Genomic DNA, 27,822 nt, shown 5'->3' on the forward strand with positions numbered 1-27,822 from the left:
GATTTAGAATGAGACAAAAGTACAGAAGCTTTTATGGTAATATAAAGGTGTCCCAGTATTTCCCATATATATATGTGACCTCTCATACTCCGTCCCGCCCCAAGGATAGACACCACATGGTTTGGATGATGGGTATTTTTATTCTGCAACGAGTTCAGCATTCACATAACACATCAGATCAGTTTCTGGTCAGCTTAGCCAGCTACACAGCAGGGATATCTCAGACTGCTCGTTTTTTTTTGTATGTACAGTTTTGACATTTTTCTTGCCCATGGTACATAAAAATAGAAAAAAACAGTGATCGTATAGTAAATATTAATTAAGCAGCTAAACATTTATAATGGTATCTATTTACGTAATTATATTGAAGTATTATTTTATAACGGTATTCTCATAATTAGTATACATTATATTAATCTAACTAAGTTAACTTTATCCTTACAAAATAATGACTAAGACAAAATAAAATAAATAAAAACATTCTTATAAAATTATACTACAGTTGCACAAATCACATCATCCATTTTATAGTTTTTCACAGTAGAAACATTGAAAAAAGAGATACAATACTGCCACCAGATATAACACACCTAGCAAAGCTAGGCTCATGGCTAAAGCACATTTTTTTAATTCCTCAAATATTTAACTTATTAATATAACCAAAGGAATAACACGAATTATATATTTAAACCCACCTGCAACGAGTTCAGCATTCACATAACACATCAGATCAGTTTCTGGTCAGCTTAGCCAGCCTAAACAGAGTTAGCTATTGTTAGCAACAGAGACATGTGGCCTGTTAGCTAAATCAGCTAGCTTAATTAGCTAGCTAATTGGCACACAAAAATGACTTAATCCATGTAACTAACACATGCACATTCATTATATAGTCGTTTAGAGCTGTTAAGTATTAAAATATACTAGCACTGAGTACTTATTTTATTATTTTAGTGATTTTTACTGGAGCTCTGTAGAGAGCCAACTCACCCACAGCAGGGATATCTCAGACTGCTGGGGGTCTCCCAGCATGCACTCATTTTATACTAAAAACTGGCAGCCTTTGACCAGCAGGTGGTGCTGAACTCATTTGCAGTAATTTATATATTATTAACTATTTATATATACTTTTAACACTGTTACATATATATATATATACATATATATATATATCTTAATTTCAGTTACTTAACAAGCTTTTATTTTAATACACTAAATTATTTCTTCTTTTTTTTCTTTTCAGAAATGAAAATATTATAGGATTTCTACTGAAATCTATGAAAGAGGTGAAGCACAAGCCATCCTGAAGAATCTCCAGAACACACAGAAATTGTTTGATACATTTAACAGACAGAGGAAACAGAGAAAAGTCCCGACATGGAGGAACATCAGCACTCTGTCAATAGTTTTACTAAACAGAGTGATCTCAAAAAACACCAGCGCATTCACACAGGAGAGAAACCGTATCACTGCTCAGACTGTGGAAAGAGTTTTAATCATCAGAGTAATCTCAATAAACACCAGCGCATTCACACAGGAGAGAAACCGTATCACTGCTCAGACTGTGGGAAGAGTTTTACTCAACATAATACTCTCAAAATGCATCAGCGCATTCACACAGGAGAGAAACCGTATCACTGCTCAGACTGTGGGAAGAGTTTTAATCAACAGAGTACTCTCAAAAAACACCAGCGCATTCACACAGGAGAGAAACCGTATTACTGCTCAGACTGTGGGAAGAGTTTTACTCTACAGAGTACTCTCAAAAAACACCAGCGCATTCACACAGGAGAGAAACCGTATTACTGCTCAGACTGTTGGAAGAGTTTTAATCGACAGTGTACTCTCAAAAAACACCAGCGCATTCACACAGGAGAGAAACCGTATTACTGCTCAGACTGTTGGAAGAGTTTTACTGAACAGAGTAGTCTCAAAATCCACCAGCGCATTCACACAGGAGAGAAACCATATTACTGTTCAGACTGTGGGAAGAGTTTTACTCATCAGAGTAATCTCAAAAAACACCAGCGCATTCACACAAGATAGAAACTGTATCAGTGCTCAGACTTTGGGAAGTGTTTTACTCAACAGTGTAATCTCAAACTGCACCAGTGCATTTACCAATGCCTTTTTATTGGTTCAGAAAAAAATATTCTTATCCAGGGATGATATTTATAGAATTCCACGTTATGTTTTCATGTATGTTTAAATACCTACATTTGTTCATGCCCTCAGAGATCTCCACCACTTAGTTAAACATGTGTTGTAGTATAATACGTTTTAACCACAGTGTAGTGGAATAAACAGAGGTTTTCTGCATCGCTTGGACACACACACACACACACTACCCCCACTTTATGGTCTATAAGGAACTTCAACCCCCAGAACACTCTAAAAGCCTTGGAGTAATCTTTTTCAAACAGCCTTAAATTTCAAAATGACATTTCCTGACTATTTCTTCACTCAGCCTCGCTCAAGAGCCCTGAATGCAAGTTTAGGGTAAACATTTTTAAATTCTTTTGACATTCCTACAGACGCTGTCAGTCGTAAACCTGGATTTAGGACCGTTAATGTTTAAACATCTGGAACTGTGCACAATTGTGGTTTTGCCAACAGCACCATCACCAGGACAAGGACGGGACTGCCGGACTTGAGAGAGTGTTCAAGACTTAATGAATGCATTGGAAATTGTAAATTCACCAAATATCATACCAATTAAGCGGTTTGTGCTTAGTTATTTCTGCAATCACTTAGAAATAAGATTCATGAAGTTAGGAGAAATGTTCTAAGCTTGGAATTCCATTTTTAACATTGCAGACCACAAGTCAGTGGGCTTATAAGCGACTCTTTTTCACCAACCTCTCCCACGGTCGTAAATTCCGGCCAGCAGCTTTGTCTAAACATTCACTGCAGAGCGAATGTAATTTTTCACTAAGAATTACTTAAAATATAGATTGACTATATAAAAAAAGGTGTTTTACAGATATTTACCAAATGCCACTTCTGGTATATGTGTTTGGATATGTCCTGATTAAATTTTCCTATTGAAGTCTGAATCAGCAAGATTTAACTAGCATTTGATAATTTAGCTATATTTGGTTATTAGTGGTTTAACCATGTTGTATCTTTTAAGTGATTTAATTGGGTTTAAATAATAACATGACTCTTGATCTCTTTTTGACAAGGTACCATCCATTGTTGTATTTCTAAGATTATCTTGTAATTGTAAGATTGTTGTTTCCTGAATTTATCCTCACAAACTGGTATGCTGAAGACTGTATTTTGATCCACTGTTTAATTGAGTTTTCTTTTGGTTTGGTCTATTAGTAAAATAAAAAAATCTCTCACTAGCTGAAGCATGGTGACCATGTGGGGGTGTTTTATGGCCCTTTGTGAACAGATCATCTTCCTCGCCAAAGTTTGAAATTGCTCCTAAACCAATTAAAGCACAGACACTTGGGCCACAGAGCCAATCATAGCTTAAGGTCCAAAGCAGGTTTAAGCTACAGACTCAGTCAGTTATGGGCAGAGAGTTTTGGAGTCAGTTGAGGAGAGAAGTGCAGAAAGATGAGGGCAGATAGAGAGCAGTTGGAGAAGAGAGAGTAGGGAGCCCAGAGATGGAGGAAGGATAGACAGAGAGGAGTTTGGAGTTTTTTTGACTAGTTTAGTTTAGTCAGCTTAGTTTAGCATTCTTAGTACAACTCATTTAACCTTTTTCAAGCATAATGGTATTAGTTATTCTAGTTTAAATAACTTAGCTATTTTATGATCTACGGAGTTCTTCTGCTCGCCAAAATAGTTAATTCAGTAAACCAACTAGAACAACCGACGGATCACCGAAAGGGTACGCCAGGTGAGCCAGCTCAGGGGAAAGGTTCTCCCTGTGCAGAGATTAGAAGTGGGTGTCGACCAGGTGCGCCGCTGGCCCACAGAGCACTATCTTTACCCTGCGGATGGGTCCACGTGGGACCTGCTAGGGGTGCAAGATGCAAGCCGATCAAGAGGTTTGAACAGCGGACGGAACTGATGGGGACCCCTTTGTGGACGTCAGGCAGTTTGGGTATTTCTTTCAAGAATTGGTGTTTCGGTTGGTCAAGTCTAGTTTGGTTATTGTCCTCTTTTCTTAGTATAGATTCATTTTCAGTTGTTGGGCGAGAAGGATGAACTTTGTAGGTCCTAAAATATTATAATTATCTACATATTTTGGTGTTCTCATTTGATTGTTTTGACCTCATTACATTTAGACCCTTATTTAGAAATGCTCACTTAATAGTTCTAGTAATTTGTTATTCCTTTCATACCAGTATTATAATGTCTTTGTTCTTTTAGTTCTCATTTATCATTCTACACTATGGTTTGATATCTAATGGCTACATTTATGATTTTTTAATGAATTATTTACTCATATCTGTGCGATTTAATAAAATACTTTTATATTACAAAACCTGTAATTTCAGTGTTTTCTGGATAACTTGGTTATGAGAATTCCTGTCACCTGTAGAAACCACACCCTGAGATGACTTGTTATTAATTAATTTGATTAATTAATTTATTAATTAATCTAATTAAATTAATTTAATAACTGGTGCCCAATTAAAAATATTTCAACATCTCAATTAGCACCAGGTATTAAACCACTGAGCCCGCTACACAACCATTTTCTGATTATCCCCACTTAGTATCTGCAGGTGGCCATTAACAATTAATTAAATTAATAAGTAAACCCAACAAATCCCTGCTTTAATAAATTGTTATTTTGCTGATAATGAAGTATCCTGTCTCTCTATACTTTATCTCTACTTCGGGCTTCCATCAAAAGAATCCAGGGGGAAGTGCGAATTTCCCCAACACTAGCTAGCTAAAACATTCCACACAAATAAAGTAGTTAACATTAGCTAACCTAGCTAGCTAAAACATTCCACACTGAAATAAAGTAGTTAACTTTAACTAATGTAGCTAACTAAAACATTCCACACTGAAGTAAATTAGTTAACATAAGCTAATGTAGCTAACTAAAACATTCCACGCTAAAATAGAGTAGTTAACATTAGCTAACCTAGCTAGCTAAAACATTCCACACTGAAATAAAGTATTTAGCATTAGCTAACCTAGCTACCTAAAACATTCCACACTAAATTAAAGTAGTTAACATTTGCTAACCTAGCTAGCTAAAACATTCCACACTTAAATAAAGTAGTTAACATTAGCTAACCTAGCTAGCTGAAACATTCCACACTTAAATAAAGTAGTTAACATTAGCTAACCTAGCTAGCTAAAACATTCCACACTGAAATAAAGTAGTTAAAATTAGCTAACCTAGCTAGCTAAAACATTCCACACTAAAATAAAGTAGTTGACATTAGCTAACCTAGCTAGCTAAAACATTCCACCCTGAAATAAAGTAGTTAACATTAGCTAACCTAGCTAGCTAAAACATTCTACACTGAAATAAAGTAGTTAACATTACCTAACCTAGCTAGCTAAAACATTCCACCCTGAAATAAAGTAGTTAACATTAGCTAACCTAGCTGGCTAAATCTTTCCACTCTGAAATAAAGTAGTTAACATTAGCTAACCCAGATAGCTAAACCATTCCACAGTGAAATAAAGTGGTTAACATTAACTTACCTAGCTAGATAATTTTTTTCACTCTGAAACAAAGTAAACATTAGCTAATCTAGCTTACTAAACATTCCACACTGAAATATCGTTAACATTAGCTAACCTAGCCGGCTAATTCTTTCCACTCTGAAATAAAGTGGTTAACATTAGCTTTTATAGCTAGCTAAAACATTACACACTGAAATAAAGTAATTAATATTAGCTAACCTAGCTAGCTATAACATTCCACACTTAAATAAAGTAGTTAACATTAGCTAACCTAACTAGCTAAAACATTCCACACTAAAATAAATTAGTTAACATTAGCTAACCTAGCTAGCTTAATCATTCCACACTGAAATAAAGCATTTAGCATTAGCTTAGCTAGCTAGCTAAAATATTCCACACTGAAATAAAGTAGTTAACATTAGCTAACCTAGCTAGCTAAAACATTCCATACTGAAATAAAGCATTTAACATTAGCTTACCTAGCTAGCTAAAATATTCCACACTGAAATAAAGTAGTTAACATTAGCTAATGTAGCTAGCTAAAACATTCCACATTAAAATAAAGCAGTAAACATTAGCTCATCTAGCTAACTAAAAAATTCCACTCTGAAATTGAGTAGATAACATTAGCTAACCTATCTAGCTAAAACATTCCACACTAAATTAAAGTAGTTAACATTTGCTAACCTAGCTAGCTATAACATTCCACACTTAAATAAAGTAGTTAACATTAGCTAACCTAGCTAATGTAGCTAGCTAAATCTTTTCACTTTGAAATAAAGTTAACATTAGCTACCTTAGCTAGCTAAAACATCCCACACTGAAATAAATTGTTAAAACTACCTAAAGTAGCTAGCTGAAACAGTACACACTGAAATAAAGTAATTAATATTAGCTAACCTAGCTAGCTAAAACATTCCACACTGAAATAAAATAGTTAATATTAGCTAACCTAGCTAGCTATAAAGATTCCACACTGAAATAAAGTAGTTCAAATTACCTAAAGTTGCTAGCTAAATTTTTTCACTCTGAAATAAAGTAGTTAACATTAGCTAGCCTAGCAAGCTTAAACATTCCACACTGAAATAAAGTAGTTAACATTAGCTAACGTAGCTAGCTAAATCTTTTCACTCTGAAATAAAGTAAACATTAGCTAACCTAGCTAGATAAAACATTACACACTGAAATAATGTAGTTAACATTAGCTAACGTAGCTAGATAAAACATTCCACACTGAAATAAAGTAGTTAACATTAACTAACCTAGCTAGCTAAATCAATCAACTCTGAAATAAAGTGGTTGACTTTAGCTTACCTGGCTAGCTAAATCATTCCACACTGAAATGTAGTTGACATTACCAAACATTAGCTAACCTTGCTGAGAGGGGTCTGTGTGCAACAGGGGCTTCACAGTGCACATGCAATGTCAAGCCCCGGAAATGCACTCTCAAGCGCTACACTCACAATGCTTTTAGACAAACTCCCTTCAAATAAAATATAATTTATTATTTTTGTTTAAATTCCCCTTTATACACCAGAATGTCAGTGCAAGGTATGATAAAATACGAATATGTACATGTTTAATACAAATAAAGTTTAGTACAAACAATATAAACCATATAAAATGTTGACTCAACCTAAAATTGATGTGCACAAATATTTTTATATCAGCGCTATAAACTAGGATTTAGAGGAGGAGTTATCTGCGATAACTAAAAGTCAATCAAAAATACAAGACAATTTAGATATAACCGTTTAATTAATATTAATATCTATACTGCTCTCATCATTTACACTTGCTAGCTGTTGTCATGTCTGTTACCGTTTGTAAAATTGCAAAACACACTATGGATTTAAAAACTCTTATAAATCTTCAGAAGCGTAAAAGTGTAAAAAAGAGCTTGAAAGTGCATTTCAGGGGCTGGGTGGTGGTCACGCCCACGCCCACACCTAATTTCATTAAAATGACCTAAAGTAGCTAGCTAAAACATTCCACACCAAAATAAAGTAGTTAACATTAGCTAACCTAGCTAGCTAAAACATTCCACACTGAAATAAAGTAGTTAACATTAGCTAACCTAGCTAGCTAAAACATCCCACACTGAAATAAAGTAGTTAACATTAGCTAACCTAGCTAACTAAAACATTCCACACTAAAATAAAGTAGTTAATATTAGCTATCCTAGCTAGCTAAATAATTACACACTTAAATACAGTAGTTAAAATAAGCTAACCTAACTAGCTAAATCTTTCCACTTTGAAATGAAGTAAAAAATGGCTAATTTAGCTAGCTGAAACATTCCACACTGAAATATAGTTAACATTAGCTAACTTAGCTAGCTAGATCTTTCCACTTTCAAATAAATTAAACATTAGCTAGCCTAGCTTACACACTTAAATAAAGTAGTTAACATTAGCTTACCTAGCTAGCTGAAACATTCCACACTGAAATATAGTTAATATTAGCTAACCTAGCTAGCTAGATCGTTCCACTTTCAAATAAATTAAACATTAGCTAACCTAGCTAACTAAATCATTCCACACTGAAATAGAGTAGTTAACATTAGCTAACCTAGCTAGCTAAACAATTCCACACTGAAATAAAGTATTTAACATTAGTTAACCTAGCTATCTAAATCTTTACAGTTTGAAATGAAGTAAACATTAGCTAACCTAGCTAGCTAGATCGTTCCACTTTTAAATAAATTAGACATTAGCTAACCTAGCTAGCTAAAACATTCCACACTGAAATAAAATATTTTCTAAGAACATCTCAGTAAGACAGGTTATTGTTAGTTGTTGAGGTTGTCTGTCAGTTTAAAGTATAGTTTGCTAGCAATCATTTTCTGATTATCACCACTTAGTATCTGCAGGTCCCCATTAACAATTAATTAAATTAATAAGTAATACCAACAAATTACACTTCTTACTAGTTGTTTCTAAGTTGATTTCTGCTCGCATTGCAGTACTTATTAATTACTTTAATACTTAATTGTTTTAAGACATATTAAAAACAAGTTCATAAATTTTTACCCCCAGTTACAATGGCTAGTATGAAGTCCTTTTTCATGAAGCAATGTTTACCCAGCTATTAAAACACTCACTGATGTTATTTGCTCCTGCACAGTCACAAAGCCTTTTGCAGATCTGATCTGAGAAGCTTTGTCTCAATGCTTGATGGACAGACTATGTTTGCTGCCTTTTCCACAATTTTTTGTCTTACATGCATGTTGCATGTCCTGTAAATGTCAGTGTTGGCATTTATGTATGCTTTCTCATTTTTAATCTATATGATTTTTAAACATATAGGTCTGATCCAGGGTCACTTTTCCCTCTGTCAGGTATAAAGTAAACACTGACGACTCATCCCTCAGTGCACAGAGGGGATTAGTTGTGAGATCAGCTGACACCGTGTCTTCGAAAGTGAAGGATACTGCAGGTGTTTGGGTCACTTTCGCAACACATTTTAGGTGAATGCAACATCCTCTCTGGTAGGGCGAAGCTCTTCCAAAGTTTTGTTCCATCTAAAAAAAACATAAATGCATAGCCACAATCATAATCTCTTCATTATAATTCAGGTATAAAACAGATCTATAAACTCATTTTGACTAGTCTTGTTAGCAGGATCATTAATGTTGTTTTTAATAGTAATATTTTCCATTGATTTACATGAAATCTCACTTACATAATTCTCATTTTTACTACTGAAAATTCTATTCAATACCTTAAATTAGCATTTGTATTATTTAGAAATCCCTTACAGAAGTGTGGAATTTTACTAGTAAAAAAGTGATTATAGACAAGGGAAGTTTAATGTAAATCAGACAACTCCGTGTAGATATCTATATTTTATTTCTCCATATAAAAAATACACTTTTTTTCTAGTGAAAAATAATTTTAGAGATATTTGATATCAGATGAATAAACATTTGTATAATCAGAATTTATAATTAATATGGGTTGAGATGGATTGGATTGATTTGTACTAATAAAACATATTAAATAATATTAGATAACTGTAACTGGAGTTTTTACTGTTTTCCCATTTAAATCCATTTTTCATACAACCGCTTGCAAATGTAAAAATACAACATAGACATGTAAAGCCGTTTTAGCCTAAAGCCACACCAGCTATACAACTCTGGTTTCAGATATTACCTCATATCCTCAATGTAGTTCTGACTTACCATTGATTTACATTGGATTTTACTTTTTTTTTTTACTGGAAAAACTCCAGTTACAGATATATACAATGACTTTGAATTACAATTTCTACTAATAAAAATATATTTTTACTTTGATCTTATTTTAATATATTTTTAATTTATTATCATTAGTGTAAAATACAATTTACCAATCTAAATTCCAAAATTTCGTAAATATAATAATAATAATAACAAGGCTAATGATTTACATTGAAATAGATTCTCTTTTATCTACAATTACATTATTACTAGTAGCAATTGAATTTGCAGATTTTTTGAAGGAAATTGTAATTGGTAAAACCCCAGTTATAAATAGGAAAAATATTATTAACACTAAAACCTGAACTATACATACCCAAAATTAAATAAAAAAAATATGGCACTAGGTAGAATTATAGTGAATAAATCTGTAACTGGAGTTCTTACTAATAAAAATACTAGACTTCAGAATAACTGAATGGGTATTTAATCCCTTTTTCCCCACAAGAAAGGCAACAAACAATTCCAAATTGTCCTGACAAATGATTGTCCAGCGATTTACACTATTTATTCTATAGTCAAACTTTCGTTTTAGTTTATTTGAGTGTAGTATAGTGTAATCCACAGTGTAATTAATGTAAAACATGGAGCAAGATAACTACAAGATACATTAAACATTAAAAGCACTACATTCAAATGCAAATATGAGAACAATAAAATGATTTGCTTCCAATGTGTATTATATGTATTAAAAAATAACAATTTAAATAACAAATACTAAACTCTGAAAATAAAATTGATAGACCATTCATTTAATGCAATCCAAAATATCTATATATTTAATCGAAACACTGATTTATTTTTAGTGGCATTCTTTGGTGAACTGGGCATGAAGAAGCTTGCTCAGAGATCTTTCTCTTGTTCACAGTGGATGGCTCTGACCCTGCTGCACTTTCGTTGCATGGTTCTAATGAGGCCTCTTCATCTGCAAGATGCAGTAATGAGACCGGTTACATTTTGATTTTTTGTAATTTTTAGTAAATGTTGTTTAATTTGAATGTTTTAAACATTCCAATTTAATGTGACACATTGTATTCACTGAACTTTTAATATAATATAAAATATGAATATAAAACAATACCACATTCCTTGTGTGTGCATGTTTCATTTTGATTCTTGCATGTTTTCTGCACTTGTAGTTATTCTTTAATCTTGGATCAAGGAACAAGTTAATGTTTAGAAGGAGTTGAATTGTGGTATGTGCAATATATTTATACAATTTCTGAAACAAAAATTGCGTTAACACAAACATTTTTTGTGTAACACATTGTAGCAAGCAAGCAAACAATACTGAAAACAATAAAATCACTTATAAATAATTGGACGAGCTGACTTGTACTTACTGACTGCACGATGCAACCTGAGGCCATATATTTTATCAAGCTTTCAGATGGTTTTTACTTGACTATTGAGCTCTAGAAATGTCACACATCTTCTTGTGATACTTTTCAATTGATAATGGAGGTTTGTGTAGTTGCATTGTGGTAATGTGTTTGGGTGATATTCTACAACGTACCTTATATTTTCCTTGGGGTTTCATGTGTTGGGGATGAATGCAGCCATCTTGAATCACTTCTGATGGGTTTAAAACTGCTCTATTATCCTAACTTTCATTTCACTCTTTAGCCAAATGTTTTTGGACACTGTTCTATTAGCCGAAATTATTGGCATTCTACTATATAGCCAAATGTGTTTCTGTATTCTATATATCTGCTTTGTGACAGTGTTGGGTTACAGACCCCACCCCACCTCTGTCTCCACTTAACGCTGCACCTGATTCACATGTCTTTCTTCAGAGAAGACTGTTGATTCTGCGCATGTGAATTAGTATGCTGTAAATCCAGCAAAACCTAAAGCGTTAAATTCGATATTATAAGCACTGCTTTGACAAAAATGAGGATTACTGTAGAATGGACTGATGGATTTGCTTATTTGGAGCGATTTTGAAGCAGCAGGGAGCGGTAAGCGCTGGTGGGGGCTGTGTGCGTGTGATTAGTGAGCTCTAGTTACCCAGGGGGATTAATTACACAAGCTGCTGTAGAACTGTATAAAACAGTCTAACACTCTTAGGCTCTTATTAAGGAACTGTACAGTGAAAAGGTGTGCTGTTCCATAATCCTGAGAGTCCGGCATTTGGAATGATGTATAACATGTCCACATTGAATCAAATATGGATGTACGTAAAAATCAAATATGCAAATTATAAGTAATATTTTAATAAATAGGCATATTTTGCCCTAAATTTTCTAAAAGGAAATACAGCTAAATCTGCTAGATAACGGAAAAGCAGAGATTCTAAGCTTTAATATATTGCATATTGTGTGTTGAGCCTATAATTATTCATAAACACAGCCAGGTATTATTTGACATTTTTCTGGCCCGCGGGTGGGCCAGGGCACGTTAAGACAATAAAGTAGAAGCTTTTTAATGCCAGTGTTACCTACTCTCAACGCTGTCCTAGCCAGCTTGAAACCTAGAATGGTTCTTAGAGAATGAGCCAAACTCACATGCAGCTAAACGTGGGTAATCCAGATCCAGAAATTAAAACTCCATCCCATGGATTAGGCTGAACTAAGTTAGCTCCAGAGCCAGCCAGGCAAGGGGAGCGAAATCCTGGGATGGATTTTTACTTTTTGAACCTAGATTACCCACATTTAGCTGCGTGCGAGTTTGGCTCATTCTTTAAGAACCATTCTAGGTTTCAAGCCTAAACTCATAAAATTAATTCGGCTATTTTAATTTAATTGAATCACTTTTTTTTAATAGTTCAGACAGTTTTTTTCCCAGCATTTTATTTTTTTTACTCAGTAAAGAGGAGTTTTTCAATGTAGCGAAGTAAATTACTTGTGTCAAAATGTAATTAAGTAAAAGTAAATCTACTTAAAAAATTACAAATTACTCAAAATCTACTCAATTACAGTAACGTGAGTAAATGTAAAAATTGTGCCTTTTACTGTATGTGTGTCCAGTACATACCCGCCATTTCTAATGTTCAAACTTCTTAAATGAATATACTACAGGAAACTGAAGAGGAACATGAAAGAAGAAGCATCACAGTTGTTGGAGTGACAGAGTCTGATGATGGCAATGTTCTCCTTCTAACAATAGATCTGGAGGAGCTGAGTGTACCCCCAGGGCTCTTACCTGAAGAGGCTGATGAGCTAATTAAAAGGCTGCCAGTGGACCTGTCAGTTACAGCTAAGGGACAACAGGTTACAGAAGTGAAAACACTACATCCTGAAAAGTAACAAACAAAGTTCAAATGTGATTGTTCTGTTCTGTCAAAATCATTCTGTCAGAATTAAAGTGTTAAATCGACAATTTGTACAAATTTAAACGATCATATCCTAGTTGGTTTCAGAGGTGTTGCAAGTTGATTTCTATGCTATGTCAGGTGGTTGTTAAGGTGTTGCAAGGCAATTGGTATGGTATTCCAGGCATGTGTGTGTGGTGTGTTCAGTGTGTGGAGTGTGCAGTGTGTATTTTTAGATTCATTACACACAACTGAAGTAGTTCAAGCCTTTTATTGTTTTAATATTGATGGTTTTGGCAAAAAAGTAAAGAAAAAACAAAAATCCCTATCTAAAAAAAAATTGCATATTTTATCCGACCAATAAAAGAAAAGTGTTTTTAATACAAAAAGAGTCAACCTTCAAATAATTATGTTCAGTTATGCACTTAAAACTTGGTCGGGAATCCTTTTGCAGAATTGACTGCTTCAGTGCGGCGTGGCATGGAGGCAATCAGCCTGTGGCACTGCTGAGGTGTTCTGGAGGCCCAGGATGCTTCGATAGCGGCCTTAAGCTCATCCAGCGTGTTGGGTCTTGCATATCTCAGCTTTCTCTTCACAATATTCCACAGATTCTCTATTGGGTTCAGGTCAGGAGAGCTGGCAGGCCAATTGAGCACAGTAATACCATGGTCAGTTAACCATTTACCAGTGGTTTAGGCACTGTGAGCAGGTGCCAGGTCCTGCTGAAAAATTAAATCTTCATCTCCATAAAGCTTTTCAGCAGATGGAAGCATGTGCAAGTGCTCCAAAATCTCCTGATAGCTAGCCGCATTGATCCCGCCCTTGATAAAACACAATGGACCAACACCAGCAGCTGACATGGCACCCCAGACCATCACTGACTGTGGGTACTTGACACTGGACTTCAGGCATTTTGGCATTTCCTTCTCCCCAGTCTTCCTCCAGACTCCAGCCCAGGTCAGGCGCTTCTGCCGCTGCTTCTGGTTCAAAAGTGGCTTGACCTGGGGAATGCGACACCTGTAGCCCATTTCCTGCACACGCCTGTGCACAGTGGCTCTAGATGTTTCTACTCCAGACTCAGTCCACTGCTTCCGCAAGTCCCCCAAGGTCTGAAATCAGCCCTTCTCCACAATCTTCCTCAGGGTCCGGTCACCTCTTCTCGTTGTGCAGCGTTTTCTGCCACACTTTTTCCTTCCCACTGAGGCGCCTTGATACAGCACTCTGGGAACAGCCTATTAGTTCAGAAATGTCTTTCTGTGTCTTACCCTGCTTGAGGTGTCAATGATGACCTTCTGGACAGCAGTCAGGTCGGCAGTCTTACCCATGATTGCGGTTTTGAGGAATGAACCAGGATGGGAGTTTTTAAAAGCCTCAGGAATCTTTTGCAGGTGTTTAGAGGTAATTCGTTGATTCAGATAATTAGGTTTGTTTAGAGAACCTTTTCATGATATTCTATTTTTTATCATTTCATTATGGAAAAGAATGAACTTTATCACAATATGCGAATTTTTTGAGAAGGACCTGTAGTTCTGAGGCTGCTGGGAAACTGAGTCTTTAGGCAGAGAGGCTTCAGGAGCAGGCAGATTGACAAAGTCAGGCATGACAGTTTTATCTATTTTTATATATTTATTGTAATCGGTAACACACAAGTTGCTCTGGAAAAGTGCTATATAAATATAGATTACTGACTTACTAGCATTGTAACCCTGTTGGGAGCATCTGCTAAAAGCTCTGTAACTTGGTATGCTGAGGGTAACTACATTTTTGGAATTCTCATTTGGCTGCCTGTTAGTACTTACAAAATAATAACATAAGAGGTTCTGAAGATCCATCAGGTCACAGAGGTTATCAACCATTTCTTGAGTGGATATTTCAATATAAAAGTCTTTTCTATTGAAACACACAGACATATGAGTAAATATAGAGGTAAAGCAATACAAAGATAATATTTGGTACTGGATAAAAACAATCAAACTAAATAAATTGGATATTCTTAGTAACTTTGGAGACTAAAAAACCTTAAGCAACATATGATATCTAATAAGAAAAAGAGTGTGAAACTTGAGTAAAACAACACAACCAAATATCCCTAACAGATAACAGATTTTTAATCAGACTGACTGAACCATAGACAAATGAGAACAAGGATTTTGTTGGCCTCTCTGTGGGGTCTGGATTCTCCTCCGGTCTCACTTTTGGGAGCACTCTCTGGAGTTCCTCAGCTGGTGTTTTCACTTCTTCTTTCATACAGATGGGCCTAGCAGTTAATAGCATTAAGCTACGCTATGCTAAGCCTGGGGAACTGAGGACAGATTCCACAGAGTGAAAACAGAGATACTAGAAATGAATAGAAATAATCTAATCTGCATAAACTAGAAAGGAGATTAAAAGCATTCAAATCATAAGCTCTGAAGATTTGGTCCTAAACGTTTAGTTGTCAGCTAAGAATCCTACTCTAACAATCACATCTAAATTTTAAAGACTAAGTTTTTTTCCATTCTTCAGTAATTGTAACTACCCTAAAACTGAGCTCTGTCTCACGAAGAATGTTCTGGAATATCGAACATATAAGAAAACTTAACATGGAATTCAATAAACATCCCTGGGTAAGATTCATTTTGCTGAACCTGTAAAATCCATTGTTAAATTCAGCTCATGTTTGTTTCTGGTGGAACGTGTCCCAAGTGACAAAGTGAAACATTTGTGTAGGATAAGGTGTTCTGTCTGAAAGACTTACAATTGGTGCTTTTAATTGCCTTTAAACTGATTTGAGATGGAGTTTTCTCTCCTGTGTGAATGCGCTGGTGATTTTGGAGATTACTCTGTTGAGTAAAACTCTTTCCACAGTCTGAGCAGTGATACGGTTTCTCTCCTGTGTGAATGCGCTGGTGTTTTTTGAGATTACTCTGTTCAGTAAAACTCTTCCCACAGTCTGAGCAGTAATATGGTTTCTCTCCGGTGTGAATGCGCTGGTGTTTTTTGAGAGCACTCTGTTCAGTAAAACTCTTCCCACAGTCTGAGCAGTGATACGGTTTCTCTCCTGTGTGAATGCGCTGATGCAGTTTGAGATGACTCTGTTGATTAAAACTCTTTCCACAGTCTGAGCAGTGATATGGTTTCTCTCCTGTGTGAATGCGCTGGTGAATTTTGAGAGTACTCTGTGCAGTAAATCTCCTTCCACAGTCTAAACAGTGATACGGTTTCTCTCCTGTGTGAATGTGCTGGTGTTTTTTGAGATGACTCTGTTGATTAAAACTCTTCCCACAGTCTGAGCAGTGATACGGTTTCTCTCCTGTGTGAATGGGCTGGTGTTTTTTGAGATGACTCTGTTGATTAAAACTTTTCCCACAGTCTGAGCAGTGATACGGTTTCTCTCCTGTGTGAATGTGCTGGTGTTTTTTGAGATGACTCTGTTGATTAAAACTCTTCCCACAGTCTGAGCAGTGATACGGTTTCTCTCCTGTGTGAATGGGCTGGTGTTTTTTGAGATGACTCTGTTGATTAAAACTTTTCCCACAGTCTGAGCAGTGATACGGTTTCTCTCCTGTGTGAATGTGCTGGTGTTTTTTGAGATCACTCTGTTTAGTAAAACTCTTGACAGAGTGCTGATGTTTCTCCATGTCGGGACTTGGCTTCATTTGTCTGTTAAACGTAGCAAACAATTTCTGTGTGTTCTGGAGATTCTTCAGGACGGCTTCTGCTTCACCTCTTTCAGCAGTTTAACACTGCTCTTAGTTAAATATCCTGGTTGTTGGTGATGAATTTCAGGAGAATAATTTCATTTCTGGAAAACACAAAGAAACATGCAGTTGTATATTACAATAAAAGCAGGTCAATTAACTGAAGAGAACTGCCTAAATCAGTTACACTATACTGATAAAACTACTGGGACATCTTCATTTACCATAAAAGCTTCTGTACTTTTATCCCAGTCAAAGTCCACAGTGTAAGGGGGTGCTGGTGGTCCTCCAGCCACTAGAAGGAGGCCACCTTTTGTCACTCATAATAATCAGTCTGACACCTGTTTAGTGCCTTTATAAGGACTGAATAGAATAATAGAATAGAATAGTCCGATTGAGGCCATTTCGAATATTTTTATCCAATCGGATGTGGTGGATAATCCTATAAATAATCCGATACAAAGAAGAATAACAGCCTTGTAAACACCTGTACCCGATTACATCCCCAATGAGAATGTTTAAATATGTTTGCACATGTACCACAGCGTTTTAGGGCCACTCTTAAAAAAATAAAAAAGTTCGCTTTGAGATTAAAGTTTATTAGAAGAGGAGATATATTTGTATTATTTTAGGTAAATTTAACTTTTACCACTTTAGCTGCAGTTTAGGAGCGGAGCAGAGGGAAACAAGCACTCATGAGCTGTTAAATAATCACCATCAGTTATCTGCATGTAAGATGCTGATTATTAATGCGGTAGTGTTACTGTTACTGTTCATAATACAGTGTCCATAAATTAAGATCATTCACAGCTCCTCCCTGTAAAATCACTCTGACATCACAATGGACCATCCTGATTTCTGTATAGAAGGGTACTTCACACTTGTAAAAGCATTTGAAAATTCATATGCAAATAAAAATTTTAAACTAGTAATTATAAAATACAAAGCATTTGTTTGAGTTTTTGTTAATAGGATGGTATAAACTTGTTCAAATGCGTCCAGCAAGCATTCTCATTTTACTACAAAATAGTAGCCAATTTAGACAGAATTTTTGTACACATTAAAGGAAGAAGTTACTGATGTTGAGACTATTTGGGCCAGATTATATCAGGTTCTGCGTGGAAATAAAACAAACACCCCTGGTTGCTTGAGTCACTTAATCCGCCTATTATGTTTGAAAGGGGTCAAATTGACCCCAATGTTTAATGCATTTATGTAAGTAGTTAATCTCATTTTATTTCCCTCATATTTGTTTAAACTCTTGTTAATAAAAACAAAGTAAAATAACATACCCAAATAAAACAACCCTTGGTTTAAACAATTAGTATGAAACACTGAACTGAGAAAACACACCATCAATTTTGTTGGGGCCCAGTACGTTGGTGCACTTATAACTCCACTCAGTCAGCGAAAGCGAAAGTGAATCGAATGAGTCAACCGAGTCAGTTGATTCGTTACTCACGGTTCACACAGAGCTCGCGGAGATGGCGTCCTCAGTAGCCATGACAACAGACTCCCGGTTCCCGGTGCTCCCGGTCAGAACGCAGCAGTCCCCAGCACTCACAGCGGGAGACGACGCAGTGCACGAGCGCCGGGAAGTTCAGAACACCCTCCGTGTTCAACTCACACGCGAGGTCCGGCCGAGCTGCTGCAGACAGGCGCGAGGAAACTCAGCAGCAGCAGCTCTCAGTCCGCGGAGAAGCGCCTTTACTCCACAGTCCGGCTGAACTGCCTCTTCAGAGGTTCCGCAGTAAAACTGAACTGAACGCTGCGGTTTAGAGCACTATACAGTACAATAGCACTGTAACTGTGTTATAGAGCGGATAACAAGTAAATAAAAGCGCTCCGGAGAGTCTAAACACAACTTCTCTCCTCACTTTCTCTCTCCTTCTCCTCCAACACACACCCACAGACACTCACACTCTCCCTCTTAGTCCCGCCCCTACTCGGCGCGGATTGGATAGAAAAATGTCTGTCGAGCTTTTCACTCGTATGATTGGCTGAGCTGAACAGGAAATCAGCAGGAAAAACCCGCGAAACAGAAAAGGCTCCTGGGAAATGGAGTTCGTTTACACTTACAACGAAAAACAAAGAAATAATACAAATACAAATACACAGGATATTTTTAAGGGTCCTACACAAGTATCTATTGTTATCTAGCTAGCCAATGTTCCCAGTGTTTTTTTAACCCAAGTAACTAATGTTATCTAGCTAGCCAATCTTACCAGTGCTTTTTAACCCAAGTATCTAATGTTATTTAATTAGCCAATGTTACCAGTGCTTTTTTTTAAACCAAGTAACTAATGTTATCTAGCTAGCCAATGTTCCCAGTGCTTTTTAACCAGTATCTAATGTTATCTAGCTAGTGAAGAGTAACCGTTTATTTCAATTATGATTACTTAACTTTAGCATCTATAATTACATAATCATTGTGTGAAACCTTGTATTTTATATGCATTTATATAGAAGATTAACCAATACTCACATTGTATTTTATACACATTTATATAGAAGATTAAACAGTAATCACAATATATATTCTTTACACATATAGTTAAACATTGCTTGATCAGGCATGTAACTAACACAGACTCTATTATATGACAAACTAACCCACATGATACATAAGGCATGTAACTAACACAGACTCTATTATATGGCAAATTAACCCAAATGATACATAAGGCATTTAACTAACACATAGGATCTACTGTATGGCGTACTAACCACGTGTTACTGACATATTAGCATATAACATATGAAGTCTGTTGTGTGACTTGTTTAGCTCACGCTTAAGGCATCTCAGTCGCTGTATGACCCTAACTAACGGCCATCAATCATCGACTGGTGCACTCTGTACGAACTGAATTGATACAAAGGAGACTTCGGGATGAACAGGGCGGCCTTTCTCTCTGTGCGTGTAAAGTCCTTCACCTACCAAAGCGGGAGGAGGACGCGCGCACATGGGGAGGGCGGCACTGTCCAATTCCTGAAACAATGCCACACTGTCTGACTGCACACAGTCAATTCCTGAAACAATGCCACACTGTCTGACTGCACACAGTCAAGGCTAAACACTGTTGGTCCGGTCAGACACGTGAAACGGATTACTAACACGTGAAATTATGCATACTAACATGAGATGATTTTAGCAACGCCTCATCAGGTTTCACGTCATTTGGGGTATAAACATGGAGTCAGATCAGAGGGGGGTCAGAACTTTTTGATGGCTGTTAACTGTCTTGTATGTACTGGTTCTCCTGAATTCAGTACTTTGTAATAAATACTTGATTTGCTTTCAACTCCACTCCACCTGTCTGCGACTCTCTCCATCAAAACGAACACGTAGGGGAGTTGTACCCCGGATGGTGGATGGGGGTAACCCATCTTCCATTTTCTTTTTACAACACTAGCAAATGTTCCCAGTGCTTTTTTTTAACCCAAGTATCTAATGCTATCTAGCTAGCTAATGTTCCCAGTGCTTTTTTAACCCAGGTCCCTCGTCTGGAAAAAAGTAATATTATCTAATTTCTAGAACATAAAAAAAAGGAAAGAGTCGGGTCAGAGTTCACTCACTCTCCAGCATATACAACATAGATATCGAGATGATGAAACTGTGGGTAACATTAGCTTCTCTAAAACTGCAGCAGGTCTTGGAACTGCTGCTCTGAATCTGCTGGTGTGAGCTTCTGCTGCTCTCTGGCTCTGCAGATGAAGTTGGGATTTAACCCGATGCTGTGATTCGCCACCGTGTCCACTATATTGATTTAGTAAACAAATCAGTTAAGCCATTGATGTGGAGCTGCAGTTTTTCTTGGTAAAACACAATTAAATTTACATTTCTCACCAAATTTTCTTTTGTGTTTTTTATATTTAAAGGATTTTGTTTTACATATACAAAACAACACGTATTGATCTCAGGAGTGCATATCACTGTTAGTCTGAAGCTAATGTGGTGGAAAATTATTAACTGTGTTGTAAAAAAAAAAAAAGAGGAATCTTTTATAAAGTGGTCTAAAGGAAAAGGTTTTTAGACATCGTTGGTCAAGTGATCAATGTAGCAGGAATTTGAAAAAATAAAACAGCAGCTAGATCTTACAATGCCATTTTATTGCATATAAGTACAAGTGTATGTTGGTAAGTTAACCGAACACCCTTCACTTATACATGTTACATTCAAATTTAAATCAGATAAAGATTTAAAAGGTAAAAAATAAAAATTTTATGAATTAATATTACTTAGAAGTAGTGCTGGTCAATATGGGAAAAAAAGATATCACAATAACGATATATATCATGTGTCAGGTCTTAGCCCTGTCTCGTGTCTCTGTGTGTCTTCCCCACGTGACCTGTGCTCCCCTGTGTCTCCCGTCTTAGTAGATTTCCACCTGTGTCTCATTTGTAGCTCCGCCCCTTCCCCAGGTGTTTCCAATTCTAGAGTGTTTCTTGTTTCCTTATATAGATCCCTTGTGCCACTTTGTCTCTGTCGGTCTTTGCACCTTCCCCTGTCGTTTGTCTCTCTGTGTTTCATAGCCTCTGTTCCTCGCGCCCTTAGTCTCTGTGTTTATCTATAGTTTTATGTTTCTAGTCTCTTGTTTATTTCAGTTAGTTCCTTGTAGATACCCCTGCTTAGTGTTTATTTTTCTAGTTTATTTCCATTGTATATATTCCCTGTTTATTTATTGTCTTTTTCTCTAGTTGGTTTAGTTTATGTTCTCTGATTTGTTTTGGTTTATGGTTATTTGTGTATCTTTGTTTCGTGTTCCTCATTCAGTGTTTCTTTGTTATTTATTTATTAAATTATTTATATATCGCCCTACCTGCACTTGTGTCCGCCTCCTCGTCTCCCTGCCTGGGTCATTTCGTGACAGAAAGACCGACCGAACATGGACACAGCAGGTTCTGCCTGGACTGGCACCAGAATGGCGATTTGTCGTGCTCCTTGCGGGACCCCGGCGCAGGACACCTCGAGGCCTCAAGGACGCCGCAGGCCTCGGGGTAGGCGTTCTAAGGGGTCCCGCCAGCCGGAAGAAGACCCCTTTTCCGGGGAGGATTTTCTTGGGGGGGCGATACGGGTTGGTGCTATGAGCCTCGGTGCCTACGTGTACCCGAGGCTCAAGGAGCGGGATCCGTGGGACTTTCTCGGGTGCGCTCCCAGCAGCTCCGAGGATGAAGAGGAGCTCTACCCTGCACCAGCCCGCACTCCGTTGCCGTTCCCCCCAGGGGCGGTGCTCTACCCGACTCTCGGCCGCACAGCTCCAGAGGCCGTCCCGACTCCCGTCCGTTCCCCTGCGGCCAAGGCTCTCTTCTCACCGGCGGTTCCAGTGCTAGCTTCCCCGGTGGCTAAGGCGTTAGCTTCCCCAGCGCCTCCAAAGCTAGCTCCTCCCGCTGCCAAGACACTCTCCTCTCCAGCGGCAAAGGCGCACTCTGGGACTTCCGCGGCGGCTGTGAAACTGCGCTCCGTGACTGTCGCCTCCGTGTCTGCTGAAGCTGCTCAAGCCTCCGTGTCTGCTGAAGCTGCTCAAGCCTCCGTGTCTGCTGAAGCTGCTCAAGCCTCCGTGTCTGCTGAAGCTGCTCAAGCCACCGTGTCTGCTGAAGCTGCTCAAGCCTCCGTGTCTGCTGAAGCTGCTCAAGCCTCCGTGTTTGCTCCAGCTGTTCTAGTCTCAGTGTCTGCTCCAGCAGTTCCAGTCTCCGTACCAGAGCCAGCTGCCCAAGTCTCCGTGCCAGAGCCAGCTGCCCAAGTCTCCGTGCCAGAGCCAGCTGCCCAAGTCTCCGTGCCAGAGCCAGCTGCCCAAGTCTCCGTGCCAGAGCCAGCTGCCCAAGTCTCCGTGCCAGAGCCAGCTGCCCAAGTCTCCGTGCCAGTGCCAGCTGCCCAAGTCTCCGTGCCAGTGCCAGCTGCCCGAGTCTCCGTGCCAGCTCCCGCTGCCCGAGTCGCCGCGCCGCCAGCACCAGCTCCCACTGCCCGAGTCGCCGCGCCGCCAGCACCAGCCCCCGCTGCCCGAGTCGCCGCGCCGCCAGCACCAGCCCCCGCTGCCCGAGTCGCCACCCCACTGGTTTCTGCTCCCGGAACTGTGTTTCGTCCCAGGTCCCATGTACCCAGGCAGGCACCGAGGTCCCCTGACTTTGTCCCCAGTACTGTGCCCAGGCTGGCTCCTTGGACTTCCCCTCAGACATTTGCCAGTCCTGGGCACCCACCCGTGTTTCTGGTCCCCATGTCTCTCCCTGTTTTGGTCCCTGTCTCTGTTTACGTCCCTGTACCCGTGTCTGTCTCTGTCTCTGTTCCCGTCCCAGTTACAGTGTTCGTTTCTGTCCCTGTTAATGTCCTCGTCCCTGTTCCCATGTCCAGTCCCGTCCAGTCTCCTGTTCAATCTCCGTCCCCTGTCCAGTGTCCTGTCCAGTCTCCGTCCACCGTCCAGTTCCCTGTCCAGTTCCCCGTCCAGTCTCCGTCCACCGTCCAGTTCCCTGTCCAGTCTCCGTTCCCCATCCAGTCTCCGTCTCCTGTCCAGTTCCCCGTCCAGTCTCCGTCTCCTGTCCAGTTCCCCGTCCAGTCTCTGTCTCCTGTCCAGTTCCCCGTCCAGTCTCTGTCTCCTGTTCAGTCTCCCGTCCAGTCTCTGTCCTCTGTCCTGTCTCTGTTTCAGTCCCCGGTTTCGTCTCTTGTTTTCCCCGGCCTCTCCCCGCCGCCAGCCCCCGGGGTTCGTTTTTACGCGCCTCTAGGGGGAGGCTTCTGTCAGGTCTTAGCCCTGTCTCGTGTCTCTGTGTGTCTTCCCCACGTGACCTGTGCTCCCCTGTGTCTCCCGTCTTAGTAGATTTCCACCTGTGTCTCATTTGTAGCTCCGCCCCTTCCCCAGGTGTTTCCAATTCTAGAGTGTTTCTTGTTTCCTTATATAGATCCCTTGTGCCACTTTGTCTCTGTCGGTCTTTGCACCTTCCCCTGTCGTTTGTCTCTCTGTGTTTCATAGCCTCTGTTCCTCGCGCCCTTAGTCTCTGTGTTTATCTATAGTTTTATGTTTCTAGTCTCTTGTTTATTTCAGTTAGTTCCTTGTAGATACCCCTGCTTAGTGTTTATTTTTCTAGTTTATTTCCATTGTATATATTCCCTGTTTATTTATTGTCTTTTTCTCTAGTTGGTTTAGTTTATGTTCTCTGATTTGTTTTGGTTTATGGTTATTTGTGTATCTTTGTTTCGTGTTCCTCATTCAGTGTTTCTTTGTTATTTATTTATTAAATTATTTATATATCGCCCTACCTGCACTTGTGTCCGCCTCCTCGTCTCCCTGCCTGGGTCATTTCGTGACATCATGATATACCACATTAATATAAATCAATTATAAATAAATTAACAAACACAAAAATGAGGGTATTCAATCTGTCATTTCAGTTCGTTTTAGTTTTTCTTTTATTTACCGTTTTAATTAGTTTCAGTTAAGGAGAAGTTTCCTTAACAATAAGACTTGGTTACCTAGCTATATGGTGATCAGTGGCGGACTTAGCAATTTGGGGGCTCAAGGCGAATTTAGCTAGGGGGCCATCAACGTTAATATGCGAGAAATAAGTTTCAGATATAACACCATTGTATGTCAAAATGGAAAATATTTATTTAAAAAAAATAGTAAAAAAAGAAAATTGAAGCTTTCAATGCTAATTGTACTTTTTATATGTGCAATCAATAAACATATCTTTAAATAAAATATACACCCCAATGCCAAAAAAAGGTAAAGCAGTGTGACTGAGAGCATTTGTGTGAGTGAGTCAATCAGTAATTATTATCTAGAATTGTAACTGAACTTAATGATAAAGAATAATTATCAATCACATCAACATGTAGAGTGAAAATATATGAGAGAGAGAGAGAGAGAGAGAGAGAGAGAGAGAGAGAGAGAGGAGGCAGAGTTTGTGTAAATGCATGTGTGACAGAAAGAGAGAGAATGAGTGTGTGAGAGAGACATCTGAGTGAGTGATGAAGAGTGTCCCTGTGTGAGTGTGTGAATAAGAGAGAGAGAGAGATAATGCATGTGTATGAGAGGGAACATATGTGGGGGGAGTGAGTGTGTGTGTGTGTGTGTGTGTGTGTGTGTGTTTGTGTGTGTGAGAGAGTGTATAGGGTTGGGCGATGTCTCCTTAACTGGCAGATGACGATGCTTACATTGAAACATCGCGATGGATGATATCGGTGGCGGGGGTGTTTGATCAATAAAATACTAAAAATATTTAAAATGAATGGGCAGCACGGTGGCACAGTGGGTAGCACTTCTGCCTCACAGCAAAACGGCCTGGGTTTGATTCCCGGGTGGGGCGACCCGGTCTCTCTGTGTGGAGTTTGCACGTTCTCCCTGTGTCTGCGTGGGTTTCCTCCGGGTTCTCCGGTTTCCTCCCACAGTCCAAAGACAGCACGTTCAGACTAATTGGAACTTGATTGAAATTGCCCCTCAGGTGTGAGTGTGTGAGTGAATGTGTCTTTTTGTCTGTCTGTGTCTGTCTGCCCTGCGATGGATTGGCGGCCTGTCCTGGGTGTATCCTGCCTTCTGCCCGATGCCTGCTGGGATAGGCTCCAGGTTTTTTTTTTATCGCAATGCCGCGCGTGCTTTCCTTTACTGAAGCTAAACTGTTTGATTATATTATGTCATATCAATACCATTTTAACGTTTTTCGTTTCTATGTTTTGAAATTCGTTAGATTATATTTTTGTCAACATTTTGGTTTTATTTTCGTTTATTATTTTTATAATAATAATAGAATTTACATGATTTAAAGTAAGTCAATACTTACTTTTACTGGTAACTAGTTACTTTTATAGTGGGGTAACTTCGTTAGTAACTAGTAATTATTCAAAGTAAGGTGCCCAACACACCCGACGCACAACGAGCAGGCTTATTCTATTAGCGTGAATAACATGAAATGTTTAAAATTAATACAGACATGTAGAAAAAAAACGAAGACAAGCTGTAACCTAGAAATAAATAATAATATCTTAATAATAATAGAATAATAATAAATAATATAATAATATGCCAATTAGGCATATTTATAGCAGTAGGGTATTTTAATTTTATCCCTGACTCTAATTCATTTAAGTTATATACCTGATTTGATCTTTTTCTGTACAATCCCTGCTAAAGTTTTAGGTGAAGAAGACCTAAAGAAGGTCAGTGCATGTTTCTGGAAAAATAAAAAAAGTGGGCGTGGCATCGCAATGGTCCATCGCGATGTTGGGTCATAAATGACACAACCCTAGTATGGCACCTCCTTGTCCTCCTCCTCCACCAAAACATTTGGTCCAGTGGTGCTGACACACTAAAAAAGCTTTTGGAAGAGCATCTGTTTTAAGTTTAGCCACTTGGGTGGTGGCGCTTCATGGCTTCGCTCACAACCCACTTGTACACTTAATTTCACTTTAATTCCGTCTTTCACAAGCAGCGCGTTTGTGGTTCACCGGCATGGCCACATGGCATGGATAGAATATTCCATTTTAACGCGAAAGAGAGGGGGTGTGGACGGAATCTGTATTTCTTTGTAATGTATTGTGTTATCTTTGTTTCCATTTTAAACATACAAGAATCACCATTTATGAACACACTATCCGTGAATTACTGTCCAAAGGGCCCCAATTACCAGCTGTAGGCCTATGGAAAGTTTGCAGCTAGTCAAAGGGCCCCTACAGTGGGCTGCAGTGGGACGGGCCCTACGGCAGTTGCCTAGCAATGCCTCTATGCAAAGACCGCCTCTGCAAACAACACATATACAGAGAAGACGTAAAAGACTTCCTAAAATCAAACTTGGGTAAAGGGAGGAACTAGAAGAGATTGTGATACAGGGAGGAAAAAAGGAGGGAAAAAAAAGAAGCGAGCCAGAGCTCAGAATAAAAACTGGCATAGATTTATTTTCATGTAAAACTAAGATCCAACACTGAGTGACTGTAGACAGGTGTTTCAATTTCATTGTCCAACCCCGGTATGTCCCAAATGTGTCTATAAACTGGGTATAGGATATATATGATATCTCAATAAATTTTATAAAACATATTTTCTTTTTTTTTGTTTTCAGCTCAGAAAGTCCTTTTGTAACGTTTGTAATAATACTTTTTATTAATTTAAGTAATGTCTTTTTTTCCACAGATCTTTCAGACACATCCCATGTAAAAATGTCCCCAGAACTCGTCAAGCTAGTCATACGGTTAGCTTATTAGAATAGGCAGCAGTGACTTCATTTAACTCACAATAGAAAAAAGGGCAATTCTGTTTATATTCTTTTTCCTAAAGTTCATATTAATACTTGTAAAGGGTTAATCATTTAGTGGGTGTTAACATATGAACAGCTCAGGCATGAGGGATTGTGGTAGCTGCCTACCGTTTCATACACAGCCAGTCTATCTCTGCTCTCTCCTACTGGTATGCAGATTAGCTAAGTGTCAAACGGTCAGGTTGTTACCGTCATTTAATGGTCCATATTATGTCAATTTACATTTGAGATTTGTAGGTATATACATACACATATTCACACATACACACACAGCCTGCTTAAGTTTTCCTGTTTTTGATGTGTCCATTTTTGTAGTTCCACAAACTGTAGTTTATTTTTTTTCACCTGCATATCTGATTAGCCTAAATTTTACCCTGTATATTTAATTCCCAGCGCCAGAGAGCTTTATTTTCGTGAGAAATATTTCTTAAAACTGCATTGACACTAATGTGGTGACGTGTTTGTGTGTGTTGTGTTGGTACATGTAGATCAGGTGCAGCAGTGCTGCTGGGGTTTTTAAACACAGGGTTCAAACACCTTTTACCATGTAAAATTCAAGCACTTTCAAGGCCCACTTTCAAGATTTTTTCAGCATATTTCAGTAAAGTGGAAAATTAATGATAACGGTGATATCTCAAAACTGTGATTCAGCGATAATCAATATATTGCAAAACTATTCTCCACACTTCACAGCGACTGAGCTACTGAGAAAAACTACTTATAAGTAAGTAAATAGCAGGAGTTATGGATTGATTGGTGTCAGTTTCACACAGTTTAAATACCAATGTTCTCAACATATTGAG

The 27,822-nt window shown here is 38.3% G+C and overlaps 8 protein-coding genes across 12 annotated transcripts in view; 3 read left to right on the plus strand and 5 right to left on the minus strand.

Annotated features, from left to right (window-relative positions):
• LOC125801176 (zinc finger protein 420-like) overlaps positions 1 to 16,878 on the minus strand; it is a 33,789-nt gene extending 16,911 nt beyond the window's left edge. The window contains exon 1 of the mRNA XM_049477463.1: positions 16,810 to 16,878. The gene's annotated coding sequence lies outside the window, so the exon portion shown is untranslated. The remainder of the gene's footprint in view (positions 1 to 16,809) is intronic.
• LOC125801362 (zinc finger protein 239-like) overlaps positions 1 to 18,332 on the minus strand; it is a 196,717-nt gene extending 178,385 nt beyond the window's left edge. Inside the window, exon 1 of one of the 2 annotated variants that reach the window (XM_049477967.1) lies at positions 18,246 to 18,332. The gene's annotated coding sequence lies outside the window, so the exon portion shown is untranslated. Of the gene's footprint in view, positions 1 to 16,809; positions 16,888 to 18,245 lie in introns of those variants that run through there. The other variant, XM_049477970.1, reaches the window with a different exon arrangement.
• The window catches only part of LOC125801241 (zinc finger protein 484-like), a 356,394-nt gene that overhangs the window by 166,447 nt on the left and 162,125 nt on the right, over positions 1 to 27,822 (minus strand). The gene's annotated exons all lie outside the window — the stretch shown is intronic.
• Positions 1 to 27,822, plus strand: part of LOC125801208 (zinc finger protein 484-like) — a 207,810-nt gene that overhangs the window by 107,406 nt on the left and 72,582 nt on the right. The gene's annotated exons all lie outside the window — the stretch shown is intronic.
• The window catches only part of LOC125801340 (zinc finger protein 239-like), a 130,278-nt gene that overhangs the window by 75,363 nt on the left and 27,093 nt on the right, over positions 1 to 27,822 (minus strand). The gene's annotated exons all lie outside the window — the stretch shown is intronic.
• The window catches only part of LOC125801394 (zinc finger protein 585A-like), a 196,469-nt gene that overhangs the window by 61,906 nt on the left and 106,741 nt on the right, over positions 1 to 27,822 (plus strand). The gene's annotated exons all lie outside the window — the stretch shown is intronic.
• Positions 1 to 27,822, plus strand: part of LOC125801308 (zinc finger protein 154-like) — a 224,299-nt gene that overhangs the window by 3,053 nt on the left and 193,424 nt on the right. The window contains exon 2 of one of the 2 annotated variants that reach the window (XM_049477824.1): positions 1,241 to 3,353. The exons of the other annotated variant lie outside the window; for it this stretch is intronic. Within the exon in view, the coding sequence (XP_049333781.1) occupies positions 1,375 to 2,043 (669 nt within the window). The 5' untranslated portion in view covers positions 1,241 to 1,374 and the 3' untranslated portion in view covers positions 2,044 to 3,353. Of the gene's footprint in view, positions 1 to 1,240; positions 3,354 to 27,822 lie in introns of those variants that run through there. 2 annotated transcript variants of the gene reach the window in all.
• LOC125801636 (zinc finger protein 658B-like) overlaps positions 13,361 to 27,822 on the minus strand; it is a 116,303-nt gene continuing 101,841 nt past the window's right edge. Inside the window, exon 3 of the mRNA XM_049478410.1 lies at positions 13,361 to 16,822. Within this exon, the coding sequence (XP_049334367.1) occupies positions 15,752 to 16,822 (1,071 nt within the window). The 3' untranslated portion in view covers positions 13,361 to 15,751. The remainder of the gene's footprint in view (positions 16,823 to 27,822) is intronic.

Source organism: Astyanax mexicanus, chromosome 4 (genome assembly GCF_023375975.1).
Source record: "Astyanax mexicanus isolate ESR-SI-001 chromosome 4, AstMex3_surface, whole genome shotgun sequence".
Classification (NCBI taxonomy): Eukaryota; Metazoa; Chordata; class Actinopteri; order Characiformes; family Acestrorhamphidae; genus Astyanax; species Astyanax mexicanus.